The sequence below is a fragment of the Hippocampus bargibanti genome, linkage group LG01, assembly GCF_051943395.1.
Source record: "Hippocampus bargibanti isolate YZ-2025 linkage group LG01, ASM5194339v1, whole genome shotgun sequence".
Lineage (NCBI taxonomy): Eukaryota > Metazoa > Chordata > Actinopteri > Syngnathiformes > Syngnathidae > Hippocampus > Hippocampus bargibanti.
Genome location: NC_142734.1, coordinates 29,832,696 through 29,852,876, shown reverse-complemented (window position 1 = coordinate 29,852,876; position 20,181 = coordinate 29,832,696). Strand labels below are relative to the sequence as shown.

The 20,181-nt window shown below is 41.0% G+C and overlaps 3 protein-coding genes across 4 annotated transcripts in view; 2 read left to right on the top strand and 1 right to left on the bottom strand.

Moving 5' to 3' along the window:
• Positions 1-56: 56 nt before the first annotated feature.
• On the top strand, positions 57-8,909 carry tas1r2.2 (taste receptor, type 1, member 2, tandem duplicate 2). Its single transcript, XM_089009602.1, has 6 exons — positions 57-510; positions 630-936; positions 2,349-3,074; positions 4,029-4,238; positions 4,313-4,433; positions 6,069-8,909. The coding sequence occupies exons 1-6, from the start codon at positions 326-328 to the stop codon at positions 6,995-6,997; spliced, it is 2,478 nt and encodes an 825-aa protein (XP_088865728.1). The 5' UTR covers positions 57-325; the 3' UTR covers positions 6,998-8,909.
• Positions 8,910-12,017: 3,108 nt separating this feature from the next.
• On the top strand, positions 12,018-14,536 carry hes3 (hes family bHLH transcription factor 3). 2 transcript variants are annotated; one of them, XM_089003141.1, is made up of 4 exons: positions 12,018-13,263; positions 13,357-13,452; positions 13,773-13,857; positions 13,928-14,536. In XM_089003141.1, exons 2-4 carry the CDS (start codon positions 13,372-13,374, stop codon positions 14,353-14,355), a joined length of 594 nt encoding a protein of 197 aa, XP_088859267.1. In that variant the 5' UTR covers positions 12,018-13,263; positions 13,357-13,371; the 3' UTR covers positions 14,356-14,536. The 2 variants fall into 2 exon arrangements, with proteins under 2 accessions (XP_088859267.1, XP_088859187.1); XM_089003061.1 differs by having other exon boundaries at positions 12,018-13,268.
• Positions 14,537-16,054: 1,518 nt separating this feature from the next.
• Positions 16,055-20,181, bottom strand: part of gpr153 (G protein-coupled receptor 153) — a 25,289-nt gene continuing 21,162 nt past the window's right edge. Inside the window, exon 6 of the mRNA XM_089009588.1 lies at positions 16,055-19,272. Coding sequence (XP_088865714.1) covers positions 18,592-19,272 — 681 coding nt within the window. The 3' untranslated portion in view covers positions 16,055-18,591. The remainder of the gene's footprint in view (positions 19,273-20,181) is intronic.

Here is a 20,181-nt window from a genome sequence, read left to right as displayed (position 1 = left end):
TTTCCATCCAAGTTTGATATTTTATTATTATGAAAAAAAAATAATTGGCAGACGACAACATTTTTGACCAGAGTTGATTAACAACATTGTTTTCTTTAGCTGAGATTGTTTTTGCCGGCGTTCACTTGAGTTTTCAGTCGCTGGACATTTGTTTGCATCCTGATTTGTGAATCCCTCATCCTTTGCAGACACTCATGGTAATTTTAATCATGCATTCCAAAGTACATGGAAATATCCACGGAGGTGGTATGGCTGCCAATAGAAGCATCACATTACCTATTAAATTCAAAAAGCGCCCTTTCGACAGGCGAGACAGGCTTAAACAATGACAGCGAAAAGAATGAGGTGTATTTTTATCTCTGTGTGCGTGATGGGGTATGTTTGGCACACGTGGTCCCGGTGTAACTCTCAGTTCAACCTGAACGGAGATTATTTGATCGGCGGACTCTTTGACATTCACACCAGTAGCTCGGTCAGCCACGAGAAGCCGGAAGCCATTCGCTGCTCCAGGTAATAATACGCTTCATTTATAATACATTTTAAAACTCTCAAAGTCAAAAGGCAAAACATTAGGCAGACAGTAGAAAGCAACAATCTGCTAACTTGTCTTAATCCGCTTCTGGTTGCAGTCAACAGTTCAGTCTGTCAAGTTATCGCCGGTTCCAGTTGATGAGATTTTCCGTGGAGCAAATCAATAACTCAAGCGGACTTCTACCCAACGTTTCTCTGGGCTACAAGATATTTGACCACTGCTCCATTTCGAAGAATTTCCCGGGTATTTTTGACCTGATTTCATCCAATGGCTTGATCCGCCCCCGGAGTGAAGACCACATGCATCTGTCTGCTGCTTCCAACGTCGTAGGCGTGGTGGGTCCTTTTACCAGCACCGACACGCTGGCGGTGGCGCCACTCTTCATGATGGATCTCATTCCGCTGGTGACTACAACTACTTGACTCAAAATAATTTACACACAATGTCGGTAAAAAAGAGGGAAGTGTGGACTGAAGCAAATGTACGTACAGTATTTTGGTCCTTTTGAGCTACATTTGGACAGAAATGTGTACTCGTCTGAGCTTTTTATCTTAAGCATAAGGAAAGCCATTTTAGCCTTATTTTTTCAATTTGGCAGTATCTCAACCAGATGCTTTTGCCCCCCAAAAATGCCATCTTTAGTCGTCATCTCTCATCCAAATGAAAAAGCAGTTTAATTAATTACGTAAACTAAATCCAGTTAATGCTGAAAATGCAATCAAAATAATTATGGACTCACCAATCTTAAAGGATGTTATTCGGTTGTTGAAATTTGGAAGAATCAAAGCTGGATGACAAACATAGAGCTGTTAGTTACAACTGTATTATAGAAAGAAACTTTCTGACATTAAAAAATAGTAAAATGACACGGAGTGATTTCTAAACTGAAATTATAAAATGGAAGTGTAGAGTGACTTTGGGGATCGACTGTAAATAAAGATTTTGTTTCCGGAACTGTTTTGGATGGTTGATGATCAACGTTTAGACCAGGGGTGTCAAAGTCATTTTTTGCCGCGGGCCACATTGTAGTTATGGTTTCCTCTCGAGGGCCGTTATGAATTTGGGGAACCCATTAGAATGTTTAAATCCCTTCAAATATTACATATAGAGCACACAGCAAATTAATGAATAACTCGTTTTCAAATCTGAAGTCAAGAATAATGACTTATTGTGGTTGACATCCAAAAATATGAAATTTTGGCTCAGATTTTAGCAATCATCATGGAATTTAACAAGTTTGATTTGCTTTTGCGGGCCGAAAAAAATGATGTGGCGGACCGGATTTGGCCTGCGGGCCTTGACTTTGACACCTGTGGTTTAGACTATCAATAGAGGAAGGAAGAAAAAAGGCTCGCTCGCTTAAAGCACGTCCGTGCCATTTTTTTAAATGTACTGTATTTATTCATTTACTTAGTTGGTTATTTATTTAAAGTTTATTTTTGGTTTCCTAACTGACATTAGAAAAAACGTTTTATAGCATCTAAAATGCCCAAAATACGCAGGCTGATATTTTTCGTTTAGAGCTGGAAGAAGTGGCTGAAGAGAGGGAAGTCTGGGCCTCGCTACTGAAGCTGCTGCCCCCGCGACCCGACCCCGGATAAGTGGCAGAAGATGGATGGATAGGAAAAAAGAATTGCTATCTTAAAGCACGCCCATGCCATTTTTATTTATTTTTTTATATAATATATATATAATGTAATATTATATATATTATATATATTTTTGCCGTTTGTATTTATATTTATTTATTTATTTATTTATTCATTTATTTATTTGCAAATTAAAACTGACAAGTCCTCCGTCACCCCTTCAACAGGTCAGCTACGGAGCAGCCAGTTCGGACTTCTCCGAAAAAGCGAAATATTCTTCTTTCTTTCGCACGGTGCATTCCAACCAAGACAGCGTCAAAGTGATCGTCGCCATCTTGAAGCACTTTCGCTGGGAGTGGGTTGCCTTCCTTAACAGCAACGACGCCTATGGCAACGACGGCTTGGCGCTCTTCAGGAAAATCATTCGCAACACAGATATCTGCCTTGCCTTCGCATTGTATATCCAACCCAACTCAAATTACTCTGAAATGTTCCAGCACGTCGAAGAGCACAGAATCAAAACCATTGTGGTTTTTGCGCCCAAACGTCTATCCGAGGCTCTCGTTGAGTCGGCGGTACGGCTCGGCGTGGTCGGCAAAGTGTGGCTGGCGGTCGACACCTGGTCCCTAAGCGAGAAGCTCCCCAAGATCAAAGGCATCCAAAATATTGGGACGGTGCTCGGAGTGTCTCAGACCGTGTTGACCATACCCGGTTTCACGGAATTCCTCCTCGCTACCCAAAGCAACGACCCTTGCCATGACGTGGAGGAACATCAGTTTTGCAATCAGATTTGTAACTGCTCCACTCTGAGTGCGCACGATATCATCTCGATGGACCCGTCCTACTCATTTTCTGTTTATTCGGCCGTGTATGCCATCGCGCACGCTTTACACAATGTCTTGCGGTGTGAGAAGGGCACTTGTCAAGGGAATATTTCAGTTCCCCCCCACAAGGTGAGTGATTTTTTTTTTTAGTAAAAAAAACGTGTGTTTGGACTGTTCACATTCATACTTCTCAGTTCTTCCAAATGTTTTTTTTTTTTTGAAGCGGGTGGTTATTATCTGATATCATAACACAGTATTACAAACTTACTGTTGGGGAAAAAAAAGACTGTAAGACACTGTCATGGTAATTAAAATTCATTCTCAGGAATCAGCAATGTATTTAGATCCTCTAGAATTGTTTGAACTTCATTTTTTCGCCATTACATTTGTTATACAGTGATACCTCATCTTACAAACGCTTTAGCTCACAAACTTTTCTCCTTACAAAATTTAAATTCGCGAGAATATAATCTTGGCATACAAACTAGTTTTGGGCGGACAAACCAAACCACACGGTCGAACAGTGGTGGCTGGTAGACTAGTTTTCCAGACCCCCTTTGAGTGCAGTCGTGGTTTGTTATCGAGTGGAGTACTTTTGCTATTATGGGACCGAAAAAGACCCCACCACAAACTGCTGTTAAACCTAAGAGGACACAAGAGAAAATTACAGTTGAGCAGAAGGAGATCATCGAAAAATACAAACGAGGTGTGCGTTTGTGTGTGACCCAGTAGCTGTATGCTAAGTTGACCATTGCTATGTGTGGCTAAGGGTGTTTCTGTGTTGTCTAAGCAACGGTCATCAACGACCATCACAAAGGTAAATAAAACGACTTTATTATATAGTACTACAGTTTATTAAGGTATATTTTGTGTAGTTTTAAGGTTTATTTAGTAGATAATTATGTTTTATGGGGACCTGGGAACGGATCATTGTCATTTTAATGGTTTCTAATGGCAAATAAATGTTTGGCATACGAACTTTTTGCCTTACACTTTCTGGGAACCAATTAAGTTCATAAACTGTGGTATCACTGTATAAGTGAACTCATTTATGATGGAGTGTGCACACTCTCCCTTGTTTAGGTTCTGGTGGAGCTGAAGAAGTCAAACTTTACGCTTCTGAACCAGCGCATTCAATTTGATGAGAACGGCGACCCCAATTTCGGCTCTTATTCCATCGTTTTCTGGAACAAGAGTGGCCATATAGAGGAGATTGGATTTTATCAATTTCAAACATCTGTTCGCTTTGTCATCGACGAAACCAAAATTCGTTGGCATGGGAACACGAAGAAGGTAGGTTGAGAGGAGCACAGCTCAAATCAGCAGAATCCGAAAAGTTGTCTTATGTTTGTTTTTATGCCGCGCAGGTGCCAAGTTCACGGTGCTCTCACAAATGTCCTGTTGGATATGCAAAGAAGCAAGAAGGGATTCACAAGTGTTGCTTCACCTGTGAGGAATGTCCAAATGGAACCTATATCAACGTCACCGGTAAGTCGGTCTCAATAGAGTACCAGAAAACGCCACCCACAAACATTCTTTTTTTGTCAAAAGCCAACATTAAGCCTGGTAATCTGATGCACTTCAAATATGTGTCAATATTCAGATTTCTTGGATGTAATATTTTAAATGTCCCGTGAAACCATTTGTTACCACAACAGCGGTTGTGAAAGCCAGATATAAATAAACCTGTATTGTATTGTATTGTATTCCCTTTGGCATAGCTCCATCTAGTGGATGTATAACGCAACCTCAGTCACGTTTGTCGCTTCTAATCTACACGTTTTATATTACGGTAACCCCTATATATAAAAATATGGTTCTAAAATAGGTCATTCATCAACTCATTGGCTGCTATTCCTGAATTTATTCGGGAATTAAAAAGTGTGATGTGGTGCAACAGTCCCAAATTTGTTCACATTTGTTTTGGTTTTTCTTGTGGGGGTGCCGATCAAACGCTAGACAGACCTCTAGCAATGTTTTGCCTTCCACAAGGTGGCAGCATTTGCCTTTGGTCAATGTGAGTGCTTTGTTACAGCTACCGTTGTTGTCAAAGCACTATATAAATCAATATTGTATTTTATTTTGTACAACCACCACCATTTCAAGCTCAGATAACTCCAGCCCCACATAACTTAGGAATGAACTGTTTTTTTTCCTGATGAAAGACGAGAGTCTAAGGTTTCTTACGCTAAATTGAATGTTTGTGTAGTCCTAAAACTCAATATTCTTTGGATCCTTCAATTTGAGTTAAAATGACAAAAACCCTGGCACTGGAGTGGACACATTTTTGCACATCGTCTGGCAGTGAATGAGTTAATCGTGCGTGCACCTTATACTATAAAGTACCCTATAGTGGCAAAAATACGCAACACTCCCACAGGAACTTAAGCGCCACCTGAAGACTTCTAATTGGGACCAATTATATTATCAGTGTGTCTGCTTTTGCGAAGATAATGTGCATCAAATTTGTTGGTTATTCCATTGCATAGCATATTTTTCCCTATTTTTATTTTGCCACTTATCTGCAGAATTTTTTTTACTGTAAAGTGTCCTTGAGTTTTGAAAGATGCTTCTGGATTAAATTTATTATTATTTTTATTATTATTATTATTATTATTATTATTATTATTATTATTATTATTATTATTATTATTATTATTATTATTATTATTATCATAGTCATTACTGTTATTGTTACTATTATTATAATATATGTTTTCCTCATAATGTTGTTTTGCTGCGATGCTGCTGTCTTCCAATTTGCATCATAATTATTGAACCAGCATGATTGGCTGGAAGACCTTGCAGGGCTCTCTTAGAAGGTGAATTTTTGACATTGCAAATCATAATAAAATATAAAAAAAGTATCTAAATAAGCCATTGCTTATTGCGATATGGGAAAATTCATTCGCATTATTTTGGTCACATATTTGCGACATGGAGATAATTGAGGCTCAGATAAACATTTGGTGATTCACATTAGACAGGGGTGTGTGGCTTTGAGCAGAGACGGGAGCTTGGAATCGAAATTTGAAATGCTAACATCAAACCGCCCAACCATTGTCAAGCTAACGCTAAAGATGCCAACTCACAAAGTAGTGCCTGCTCTTGTGTACGCCACAGAGGATGCATACACATGCGTGGACTGTAAGGAGACGGAGTGGTCACCCAAAGCCAGCACATCTTGTACCCTGCGAGAAGTGGAATATGTCTCATTTGAGGACAGCGCCGCCGTGTTAATCATTTTGGCAACTTTGCTCATGCTGGGACTGGCGCTCACCATGTGCGCCGTCTTTGCGCTCAACTACAACACGCCGGTAGTCCGGTCCGCCGGCGGCCATATGTGCTTCCTCATTTTGGGATGCCTCAGTCTGAGCAGCCTAAGTATCGTCTTTTTTTTCGGCAAGCCTACCGTTTTCTCTTGTGTCTTGAGCTCTGTGCCCTTTTCTTTGCTTTTCTCAATATGCCTGGCCTGCTTTGTCGTGCGCGCTTTCCAGATTGTTTGCATTTTCAAAATGGCCGCCAAGTTCCCCCAACTACACAGCTGGTGGATGAAATATCACGGTCAGTGGCTGGTTGTTGCGGCGACGTTTGTGGCGCAGTGCGTCGTGACTTCCGTAAGCTTTTGGATCGCCCCCCCCAAGCCGTCCAGTGAGACAACGTGGGCACCGGACAAAGTCATATTGGCCTGTGAAATTAGTGGCAGTGCGGCCACGGGTCCGATCATTTTGCTTGTGTGTTTGTGCACCCTCTGCTTCATTTTCTCCTACATGGGGAAGGACCTCCCCAAAAATTACAACGAGGCCAAAGCTATCACTTTCTGCTTGCTCCTGCTGATGCTCACCTGGATCATCTTTGTGACCATTTGTCTGCTTTACAGGGGCAAGTTTGTCCGATGCCTGAATGCTCTGGCGGTGCTCTCCAGCCTATACTCTTTCCTCTTGTGGTATTTCCTCCCAAAATGTTACATCATTTTATTTCAACCCCACAAAAACACACCACAGTACTTCCAAGGCCTAATCCAGAATTACACCAAAACAATTAGCCAATAGTAACCTGCAGTGATCTCCACTCTCACAATAAGCAGGGCATTTTCCATGATTTATCTGTTTTATTTATTTTCATTTTAAGCTTCAATGTTTTTCATGTTTTTTAAAGAATAATTTAGTGTTGGAAATATATAAATACTGGACATTCACGAAGGAATTCTATTTCGTTTAGTTGCCAACAGAGGTCACTCTTCTCTTCTCAATTCGTTGAAGGACGTGCAGGTGTCTCGGTTCCCCCAATAATAATAATAATAATAATCACAACAACAAAAGGAGACAAGATGAAACATGTATTCCGTTCGCACGCAGGTTTATTCAAAAGCACAACTGCCCGCAGGACAAATGAAAACATTATTCTCCGCAACGGAGTCACTTCCTTCTTTCCAATCACTTCCTGGTTTCGCTCACTTTAACAGCCAATCAGAAGCTCGTAACATAAAACACACGTCTACGTAATTATTATACACACGAATATAATTTCGGTCATTTAACACGAAATAATAAGATGCGTAAAATGATTAAAAATTATATAATCAAAATTAATGTAACATAAGATTACTTTTTGTTCAAGTGTTCTATCTACTCATTTTTCATCCGTGTGTATCCGTATATCAAGTGTGAAATTATTAACCACAGTAAAATATACTAAAATGACCAACCACTCCCCGAAGGACTCTGCATGTGGGGAGCAGAAAGACTTTTCCCGGTGGGGTTGGGGGGGGGTGTATAAGTGATCATTTCCCGGCGCTCAATTGACATTTTGTTGCGGCTATTCGCTGCTATACTGGACAAGGAGGATGAACCGTGAAATTAGGGAACGAATTGCTAAATAGTGCCACTTGACATGGCATATGGCACATTGGGGGGGAAACCGTTCAATTGTGACACCAACAAATTGACGATTTCATACCGAATAGAATACATTAAAAAAAGCTTTACATGTATATTCCATTTTTATTCATCAAAATGTGTTTTTCTCTGTAGTTCATTGTATTGTTCTTACAATTCAGTTTGGGGTTTGGCCATTTTATCTAATTGTCGATATAGTTGATGCTTGTTTTAGAACATGTATGTTCCCAGCCAATTTTATTTTATTAAATATGGTTTGTTGTTATGTAAAATTGCGGTAATATTGCTATCGTTTCAATGTTTTCAGGTGACCTGTGATATATGAAAGAATTTATTATATTAACTGACTTATGTTTTACTGTCACTGCTGTGAATGTGTGTGTCTTTGTGTTTTATTTGTGTACGTCGTTAATAAAACAATATCAGAATATAACCTGTAAAATTGTAAAACAATGCATAAACGCGTAACAGTAAAAAATCACACCTCATGCATCTGCAATATGTTCCGTCAGTACACAAAAAGAAATAAATGAATATAAATGAACATGGTATGTTCGGGCACAGAAGAAAAATAAATTGTTGTAATATCAACATATAAATACAAAATGAGGCAACGTGTCGGCAGTAACATTATTTTCCACTTTCTGCATTGCACATATTGTTCACAATTGGGCAGTTTGCACAAGTTTCAAGCCACATGTGTGTGTGTGCCACAATTTAGCACAAGAAGCGAGGAAAATCGTAGGAACGCCCCTGTGTCTTTTCACTTTCAATTTTCCACTGAGTTGATAAAAGAGGAAACCCTGGGAAATCCTTAGCTGGCAACTGGTCCCTAAACTTCAACAATAAGACGCTTGAGGTCGCGACCATGGGGGATTTGTGTGGAACAGAAGGAAAAAAAGATTACTAAATTCAAGACTGATCCCAATTAAGCTAGGGATGATGATGTGAGCGTATTGAGTCTATACCCAAATCGTCAATCCGTCTATACTATAGACGGATTGACGATTTGGGTATTTCTCAGCATTTTTTGTCTCAGATTCATTGTATAAAAATAACTGTAGGGGTTGATTAACCGAAAAGTTCATTATAGTCATAGATTGAACAAAATGAGCGAATTAAATACGACTCCTATCCTTGTGAGTGTCTTTCCCCTTTTTGTTGCATATATCACGTTGAAGCGCGTGCAGAATCCATCCCACGCAGGAAGCGTTGTTTGGCGCATGCACGCAAGCAAGCGCCGCATGCTGCTTCCTTTTCATTCAAATCCCGCTCAAGTGCGTTCCAAGTAAAAGGCAGATGTTTTGCAATTCAAGGCGCATCAATAGCAGTCCGCTTTCGTCTTGAACAATGGCATCCCATCACTCCACCCCCACCCCCTTTTCTTTTCCTCCCTCTTGTCTTTCACTCGAGACGCTCACAAAGGCGTCATCCTCCAGCGAGTTATAAAGTTACTTGGCAGTCAGTTCATTTAAGGGCCCTGAGAGAACCTTAAGCGATGTTAATGTGCACCTCTACTCTTTTCATGCGCTTACCCCCGCACACACAGGCCGACTGTCGCCATTGTGCACCCAAAGCAAAGGGAGAACCTTTTAAATAACCCAAAGAGCACTCCATAGAAATTCATGATTCCCCTTCCTTTTTGATCTTTCATCAGAGCTGCTGTCGCGTGGCTTTGCCCTAAATCCCTTCTCTATATTTATAATATTTATGTGTTTTGAATTCCACTCCGTGCACCTGCATGTTGGGTGTCTACCTGCTTGGGTTTTGTGCACTTGTTGCTCACCACAAAAGCCTTTGGTCACACCAGCGCAGGCACAAGTGCACCTGAAAGGAAGACGGCAAATCGATTTGCTCCGCTCCCGCTGTGCCAAATCGTGGGCCGGCCCCTTGGCTGCGTGTTTGAAGACACGTTGGCCGAATTTATGTGAGAGCTCGGGCAACGCACGCAAGCGTAGGAAAGAAAAGAAAGAGCAGACCGTGAAACTTTCGAAACAATGGGATGGATGGATAGGTGGATGGATGGTTGGATGGATGGATGAAAAAGTGCCAAAAATATATTTGAAGTGCCTCTACTTTGTAAATGAATTGTTTATGGAAAAATGTCTTAACTAGAAACTTTTCTGAAGTCGAGATGCATTTTCCATTGTAATGCCATAATCCGTTCCACCACCACCCCAAAAAAACAGATAATTTCTTTATGTTTTCGAAGGCATAAAAATGCATCAAAATATGTAACGAGTTCTTGTTACAATTAGACTATTGCACAGTCAGTGAGAATTATACGTAATGAAAAAAAACTAAGAGTAAAGAATTAAAATGGCGATAATTTTGTAAAGAACCGATGCACAAACTTTTGCTTTACAAATGTCCAAGGTAAACATCAGCATCGTGAGCGATTGCCTGCTGAACAATTTCTGCGTGATTCACATTTACGTAAAATCTCAGTACGTTGACGAGGACGTTGAATAGACACTTGTTTATTTATTTAGTTAGTTGTTTATTTGTTTGTTTGTTTGTTTGTTTGTTTGTTTGTTTGTTTGTTTGTTTGTTTGTTTGTTTGTTTGTTTGTTTGTTTGTTTGTTTGTTTCCACAAATCGACACATTGGTTATTGTGCCTCTTAGCCAATTGGAAGCCAGTATGATGCTCGTTAATAGCAAATGGCAGAGCAGCTCTGTGTACGTTGCATTTAGAAAACATCGGAATTGCGACTACTAAAATACTGTATTTTTACCTTTCATAACAGTAACTTTTTTGTAGTTATCATACTCCAAAATATTCCACGTTTAGAGAAATAAATAACCCATAGGAATTGCAGCTGTTCCTTGACCGAAATGCGACACGTAAACGTCACGGCTGCATTGCAGGATTATACTGTCTCTTTGTCTTATCAATTGACTTGTTAATGGCCCCTGTTAGCTCTCCGTCAAGAAGATCGTTTATTGCCGTCATAGCATAATTGCCTCACTAATTGTTGCAAACGAGTCCGCCAATAGCTCGATTATAACAGCGGACCCATAGGGCGCACATCCATGACAAAGAACCTAAAGGGGTTCATGTACAACCGAGACTCAAAAGAGAGCAGCATGTGTCCTTTTTTTTATAAATATACCCTTAAATTGTCGTGTCATGGCACACTTGCAAGAAGTTTCGCGTTGCGCCATTCTCATGCGGAAAGAAGACTTTGAAGTGGGGTGCATGGGGGGGGGGGGGCTCGGACAGCTTGGTCTCGTCCCTTCCCCTCGAATGTGATTTGAAATAGAGTCACTCCATTCTTGTTTGTTCCGCCGAAGGAGAGCCAACACTAATTGGAATTACAGCGACTAATAAGCGAGGCCGTGTCTCTTGTGTGACTGAGGGAAAACCTCGCCACGGTGCCGTTTCCCCTAAAGCAAGCGTGAAAACTTCCCTAATGTGACGTGGAAAAGAGGGACAAAGGACACCACAGAGCTGCCCTGGTGCGCTTCCCCGATTAGGCGCATCGCTGTTGCATTAACTTTGTGTCCAGCAATGATTTGGTAGATTTTACGCAATTAGTGTTGAGGGTTTTTTATTGTGTGTTTATGTGATCGTTTTTTTGACACGCTGTAGGACAAGCGCCCATTGACAACCGTGACGTGAACGTGACGACGTAGTTAGCCGAAAGTAGTTTTTGGCGTCGATGGACTTAACATTTTCGCGCCATTTCTTCAGAGAAATAAAGAACCACTTCCGGATTTGTATCCGACCGGAGCGAATTTTCGATTTAAGTTTGGAGAGCAAAATAAGCTTCTGGTGCTTTCAATATGAGGGTAGAAAATATTTGGGAAGCACCTCATCGATAATAATTTACCTCTTGATATGGATAGATAAAAAAAAATTATGAACAGTAACCTCATTGTTTTTAACACAAATTGACATTTAGTACAATGAGGTGTTCACTTGTGCTGATTTGAACTACAATGTAACTCAAATCAGTACAAGGATGTGTCAAAGTCGAGGCCCGTCGGACGGATGTGGTCCGCCAAATCATTTTATGTAGCCCATGAAAGCAAACCACTAATGTCAAATTCCGCAATGCTTGCTAAAATCTGAAGCAAATTTTCTAATTGTCGTTAAAGCAAACCACAATAACAGTCATTATTCTTGTTTATTTATTGGTTGTGCACTTTGTATGTCATATGTGGAGGGGATTAAACATTCTAATGTTTTACTCAAGTAATGTTTTCCACCCAGAGAAAACTGGAACTACAATGTGGCCTGAAACAAAAATAGTTTGACACCTCTGAGCTACAATATCATCGAAGACGTTAAAGTTGGCAAGAGGCTGTTGTTATTTCTTAGACTAACAGATGTCTTTCTGCAACGCCCCCCCCCCCCCCCCCCCGGTCCAGAGTGGCTACCACCGTGTCCCAAAGCTTCCCGATGTCCGCATTTCTATTTTCAAACGCTCCCCCTTTTTACATCCGCAAAAGATGCGCAATGAGCCACAAGTGAAGTCGATTTTCCCAAGCTCGCTCTCCTTTCAGGGAACGGTGTGGATAATCGCAAGGCGGAGGACCGAGGACAAGGGGCGGCCCACAATTCTCCTCGGTGCCCACCCCCGGCCCCCTCTCCTCACACCTAAGTACATCCGCAACGCCCTCCGAGCAGCCCGGCGTCAAGACAAAAACTCCCGAAGCTCAGTAGCTCACGAATAGTAGAATTCGCTTGCCCCGAAATTGGTTTTGTAATAGTTTAATGCAAACTATTTTCTGCGCTGGCACTAATATTTTTGTGTCACCTCGAACATTAAGACAGTTGGCGTGAAACTCCAAAACAAAAGAGTCAATACGTGATCGGGCAGAACCAGAACCGTGGCTAGATACATTTCACTTTTGGGATTGAATTCCTTTAACTCCATGTCTTCGCACATTTTCAATACTGCCTGTTGATTAATCAGAATTTTGAATTTATAATATGCAACATGCAAAAGCAAAATAAAACCAAAATAAAAGTACAACAAATTTTACGCCGTAAGGTTTTACTGGTGCGTAAAATATGAGCTGGAAAGTGGATCTGCATCAAGATTATTTTATGTCATGTAATCATGTGGCAAAATAAACGTAAATAAATCCCACCACCACAAAAAAAAATATTTTAAAAAGTCTGAACAAAAAGTGCCTTCCCAGCAGTGTTGGTATGTGCTCGTTGTTGGCGACCAAATGACAGCAGTGTTTGGTCATTTAAGCGCCGTAGGGGTGGGGGGCTCTTTGCATTGAAATGTTAAGTGGATGTGTCTATATAAACCCATGCGTGGTCAAGTTTTCGTTTTCAGGCAACTGAGGTGAAACAAATTCGTTTCGAGAGTGTGAAAGGGGGACAAAAAAGGGTGTGAGGTAAAAAAGCAGAATGGTGGCCACTCTTGACAGTGTGGACAAGTCCGACTCAATCTCTTCAAGTAAGGTACGTCTAACGAAAATAAATATTGTGATGGTGTTCATAAAGACTGGTTTCAATGAAACGTATTTCTGTTTTCCTCTCAATGTTCCAGGTCTCCAAACCATTGATGGAGAAGAAACGAAGGGCCCGTATTAACAAGTGTTTGGACCAGTTGAAATGCCTTCTGGAGAACCACTATAGTAGCACTGTAAGCGTCAAGGAATTAATCCAGCTCTCATTTAGTAAAAATCCATTGTCCATTCCAAAAGTTCAAAATACTGAAAACGATTTTAATATCAGAATTTGAAAACAAAATCTTCAACCCTGTCATTGTTTTTGACGTTGAGGCAAACGTACGACGCCCTATCCTTCAAACTAATGTAATGTCTAATTATCTATAAATAGTGTGAAAATATATACTAATAATAAAACAGAAAATGCCACAATATATTTTTAGAAATTCAATTATCATGCACGCCCTCCTAAAAGGTAATTAAAATTTTCGTTTTTACTGGAACGAATGTGCAGATTCGGAAACGGAAACTGGAGAAGGCGGACATCTTGGAGCTCACTGTGAGGCATTTAAAGCACCTTCAGAAAAACTCCTCCACTTGTAAGTTTGGAAAAGTCCACTTTTACTTTTACCAGATCGACCATGACTAACGCATTGTTCTTGCTCGCAGCTCCCTCCGCGCGTGGGGAAATTTCTGAATACCAGAAAGGCTACCAAAGCTGTCTGGCGAATTTCCAACACTACTTGTTGATGTCTGACACGGTAAATGATCGACAGCGCCACAAGATGGCGTCGTTGAGCTGCAAACAACGACACATCGGCAGGACCACGGACAGCGAAGTAGCCCACGCGGAAACACAAGAAACACTGTGGAAAGCCGAGAACATCCATGCGATCTCCCCAAGGACCCACAACGCGTCTCACTTTCGTTCAAGTGAAGACACGGCGTGGACCACCCAGAAAGAGTCGACGCGGAATGGGCCTGTCGCCATATCCACGACAGACGCCCTGGAAAAATCATCCACGGTCAAGAAACTTCACTCCGAAATTCCCACAGGAGTTGGCAGCCCTCGTCACAAGATGTGGAGACCTTGGTAGGAACCATGTAAGCTTCTACCTTTCATAGAAATGTTGTTAGGTGTTCTACTCGTGGCTTCTATTTTCTGAATAAAAATGTCAATAAAACACTGCTGTTGCGCTGGCATGGACAGTGATGTTAGCCTTTTTTATCAATTTCCCTTTTGGTGGGTGGTGGAAATGTTCAGACTACGTTGAAATAAAACACGGGGGTTAGCCTTACGATGAGCAATTAATATGACTGCGGAAGCAAGCCAAAATAAACAAATACAATGAAAGCGTATCTTTATCATGAATAAAAACTGAATTAAAAATGGACGTTTTTCAAATATGTTTTATACCCTCTATCAAAAGACCTCTGGGTTATGGGCCCAGCACGCTTCCGCTGCGCCACTCTGCTGAGTCAATGCGATTATACTGTTGTTCATCTTTTAAATGAATATACCCCTATTTTTTGTCTCGGTCTTTCTGTTTCTTTATGTCGCTCTCTCTTTCTCTCGCTTAATGTCGCTCAGTGTCTCTCTCTTGCCTTTCTCTCTTCCTCTGTCTCTCTGTCTCACTGTCTGTCTCTCTTCTCTCTCACTGTCTCTGTCTCTCTCTTTCACTGTCTCTCAGTATGTCTCTCTCTCTCTCGCACTCTCTCTCTCACTGTCTCTCTTTCTCTCACTCACTGTCGCTGTCTCTGTCTCTCTCACTGTTTCTCTCTTCTCTTTCACTGTCTCTCAGTATCTCTCTCTCTCTGTCTCACTCTTTCACTCTCTCTCTCTCTCTCTCTCTCTCTCTCTCTCTCTCTCTCTCTCTCTCTCTCTCTCTCTCTCTCTCTCTCTCACTCTCTCTCTCTCTCTCTCTTCTCTCTCAATGTCTCTCAACCCCCCTTCTCCCGAACTCGAAACACGGCAATAATCACAAAGTTGAGCTTCATTTTAAACCCCAAAATACATAAACTCTAACCCAACTCAAGTTGTGTTGCTATTCTTGCTTAAGAGATGAAAAATACAATGGGGGGAATAAAAGCTCACACACGCATGCACTTGAATCATCTTTTGCATTTACTCAATCACAACCTTTCCCAAACAAAATCATCTCAGAACTCATAACAATTAAAACTTGTAAGATTTGCAATATGTTACAAAATGATATATTCAGATTGTAAATACAATAGAAAATCAACGGTTTCCGAAATGAGGGACTGTGATGAGAACGCAATGATGAACGTGCAAAAATTGGGAAGAAAACATTGGATGAGAAGACCGTAAATTGGACAAACATGCAACTATTGGATAACGGTTCCACGTGATTCATGTTATTCATTTCTCATTTGCATATGCTATTGTGCAATCTCTGCGAATTCCATTTTCATTGCAAAATGTGTCTATATTTTTAATTTAAAACAGATTCTTATTTTACAGTGTATTGTCGGTGTTCAAATACCTGACATGTTTCGGCGTCGACTTCCGCAGCGGAAAGCGGAATATATATATATATATATATATATATATATATATATATATATATATATATATATATATATATATATATATATATATATATTAGATTGACTATATTATATTGGCAAATTGGCGTTTTCGTGTTTATTATGTTTATCAAAGTCATTTTAAGTGCCTTGCACGTTTGGTCCGAGATATTTTTTTTGTCATGGATGCAAATTTGCCAATGTTTTATATATATATATATATATATATATATATATATATGCAGCATCATTAGTTGATGATTTTTCAAGAAATTATTTTTTTTTCAATGGCTGCTTTTGAAGATAATTTTACGTCATCCCAATTTTACAAACATAAAGTTTTACATGTGGTTTAATTTGCAGGTGTCAAACTTAAGGCCAGACCCGGCCCGCCATGTAACCATTTTCAAGGCCACCATTGCTCAAAATTCGCAATTGATCATAGAAAAATGGATTTAGAATTGCGCCTTGTTATTTCGTCAACAGTTAAATATGACAATTGTTAGAAAATGGCATAATTTGAAAATGAATGTTAGCATGTCACCCCGCCTCCCCCCCAAAAAACACACACAATCAAAACATTTTCTTCAGGTGAAGCCCATGCGACAATAAATGACACCTTGGGCTTTTCATAGTGTACAAACTCCACAAACCATTTTGTGCCGTCAGCATTTTGATCCATGATTGCATCCATGAAAAAAAAACCAAACCAAAGCATGACGTTTGGCATACAGTGACATTGCCTCCAACTTGACCTTTAACCCAGATCACAAAAGGAAGCCATATATCTGTGACATATCCATCCAAAGAAATTGGACCCCCTCCCCACCCGGCTTTACGACAGAAAGAATGTACAATGTTTTAAAATATGACCTCACATATATATTAACAGACATGTTTCACTGTAAATGACAAGAGGTTACCGTGCTGCGCTTTGATCCATGATTCTTAACCAAATCGAATGAATTTATCCCAGCAATGGACAGTGACAGTGACAAACATAAAATGTTCTTCCGCTAGCGAGCAAGAGGTACACTCAACCCGCATTGCCGTCTTTGAAGCAACAGATGACTTCTTGACTTCCGGTTTGTATATAATCTTCGTGTTCATTTGAATAAAACCAGATTAGACACTTTGGGTTATTATTATTATTATTATTATTATTATTATTTGACCCAGCAGGACCAGGTTGAAGATTTGGCCGAGCTGAAGAGTTGAAGCCGGTGGCAGGTTTTGGTGTACTCAAATTGAAGTACAGTGAGACCTCAATTTACAAACACCTCAATTTACAAACGTCAAATTTCTGAAAATTAAACCTTATAATAAGCACTATTTTCATAATACACACCCACCACGGCTGGCGGAGTGATCTTCGGCGGAAGCACACGACCGGACAGCACCAACAGTCCTTATGGAAGGTGAATCTCCTTCCATAAGCCATCAACGACCATCAAAAAGGTAAATAAAACTTTATTTTACAGCACAGTTTATTTCTTTAATGACAGTCCTCATGCAATTCCCTTTGACCTTCGAACTCCAACGCCATTCCATCAAGCCATAAATGACCATCACAAATGTAAATAAAGTGACTTTATGATACAATTCAGTGTATTTCTTTCATTACAATGCAATAGCACATTTATTATACATAGAATAAGGTATGTTGTGTGAGGTTTTAAGGCTTATTTAGTTGAAAAGCATATTTTATGGAAACCCGGGAACGGATTATTCTCATTTTAATGGTTTCCTATGGGATTTTTTTTTGAGATACACACTTTTCGTCTCACACACTCTGTCTGGAAACCAATTAAGTTCGTAAGTTGAGGTCTCACTGTATTTATTTATTTTTAAAGAAACTTTCTGCAATGACAGTGGCAGCGGGGTGGATCGGTGGGGAATCAGGACAGAAAAGAGTAGGGTTGATTGTCATAAAATTGTCAGAAAAGAGTAGAGTTGCAACCAGAAGAATATCTGGGATTTAAAAAATAAAATCAATGAAAAATAAAATGACAGGAAGAAGTTGATCTTCTTGGAAAATGTTAATACAGAGATCCCTTGCTACTTCGCGGTTTCAGTGCATCACAGATTTTGTTTTCACGAAAAAAACATTCAAAAAAAATGCTGATATTCAGAGATTTTGTACATGGCTGTAGCTTGATTGGTTCCCGGCACTGACTTCAACACGATTTGTCATGGTTTACAGCTATGTGGATTGGCTGTGCATCTTCTCAGCCCCGCCCAGCACCCGTCTCTGTCTCAACACGTGGGTTATTATTATATAACTCTACTTCGTGGATTTTTGTGTAGCTATAATTCATCTGTTGGGGTAGTTTTTAACCCCACAACATATTGACTGGTGTCACTGCAGTCAAAAACAAACAAAAATTAGCTGAGTGTGTTTAAAAACTTTTGGATTTGCTATTCCACCCAATTCTGGGTTATTTTGTTGGATACGGTGGCTTGAAAAGTGAATGTAAAATAGGTGAAACATGAGGTAACACGTCCCTTGTATCCTAAATGGCTAAGTAACAGTGCACAGCAATTTACGGAACAGCCCGTAGAAATGTTACGTGTTGTAGGGTCACTCATTTCATTCCTGGAAGGGGGAGGGTGGTTTGAATGTTTTTTTTAATGGTTAAAGCATGCAGCCGATCGTGATGATGAAAGAACATATTTGGTAGAGCATAAAAACTGAGCTAACAGGAGGGTTAAATGCACAAAAAACAGGGAACGGTTAAGTATGTGATGAAAAAAGTATCCGAATTTCCAGGGGAAATGTTGATTCAGGAAGCGGAGCCAACAGAATCCGAGTGAAATGTGATATATCCCGACGAGGAGGCGGAGGGTAAGCTTACAAAACTGTTTGCGCCTGCTTTACTCTCCCCCGAGCTCACGCAAGACGGCGGGGGAGTCTGTCGGGCGGGTGAGCCGGCCCCCCGACCACCTTTGCCGTCGGGTGAGCCCCTGTGTTCCGAGAAGCGTCGGAGCGCTTGCGGCTCGCGTTCAAAGTCGGTGAGCGCAAAGTGAGGGAGGACAACGGTGTGGCGCTCGTACACGCCGGGGATAAGGGTGACGCCGCAGGACGCCCGCCGCGGACTCTTCCCTGGGCTCGGCAGCGGCGTCTCGTCAATAAAGTTGACCACCTCGTCGCGGCTGAAGCAGCGCGGGTCGTCATGGCGGTAGTCGTAGGCGCCGCCTGCTACGCGGGGGAGGTGCTTGAGGGAGTGCGTGTCCTCAGAGCGCCGCCGCTTACGATGGGGGTGCCGCTGGTGAGGATGGCGGCTCTCCTCGTGGTAGGAGACCAGGCTGTTCCTGCGCCTCTCGCGGCGCGGCAAGGTGGAGCTGTAGCGGCCACTCGCTATCATGTCCTCGCTGGACCCCCACCGGGGAAGGTAGGAGGGGGGGGTCCGGTCGATGGTCCACATGTCGGTTTCGTCGTGGGAGTATCTTCTTGTAGGGGGCACCTGGAGCAAAGACATGGGAGGGGGGGGTAAACAATGCCGCACCCGTGAGTATGCGTGGTCACAGGCTATCCAATTGTAAAACATAAACAGAAAAGGCATTTTTGATGAAAATATGGCTTATGTACGGGTGTCAAAGTCGTTTTTGCAGCGGGCCACATCGGAGAGACGTTTTTTTTTTTGTTTATGAACTCAAACAAACGTACGGTGGCCTCATATTACATCCACGCAAAAAAAAGGGATGGATATCTACTTTTTGTTCAAATGCGTTGACATTTACCATATTTTCCGCACTATAAGGCACGCCACATTTTGAGGCACACTTAAAACAAATGACATATTTTAAAACGTTTTCTGTATACGTGTATAAGGCACTTTCTTACAACTCTATTCACTCCGAAAAGGACACTGTTACGGTACATTAATCCATTAGCTACCACTGCGATTTTTTTTTCGGAAATTAAAAAGTGTGATGTGGAGTGCCATTCTCGAACTTGTTCGGGTTTTGTTTTTTCTTGGGGAGGGAGGGTGGTGCCGATCAAGTGCTGGTCAGACCTCTAACAATGTGTTTCTATTCCATGAGGAAGCAGCATTTGCCTTTTGTCCATGTTAGCGCTTTGTTCCAGCTTAAGCTGTTGTTAAATCGCTATGTAAACCAATATGTATGTATTGTATTTTGGACAGGCGCCCTCATTTCAAGTTCCATATACAACTCCAGACCCATATAATTTAGGAGTTAACTTTTTTTTTCCTGATGAAAGATGAGTCTAAGTGTTCTCACGCTGTATTAAATGCTTATGTAGTCCTAAAACTCAATATTCTGTGGGTCCTGCAATTGGAGTGAAAATGACAAAAACCCTGGCACTGGAGTGGACACATTTTTGCATTTCGGCTGGCCGTGAATGAGTTAAA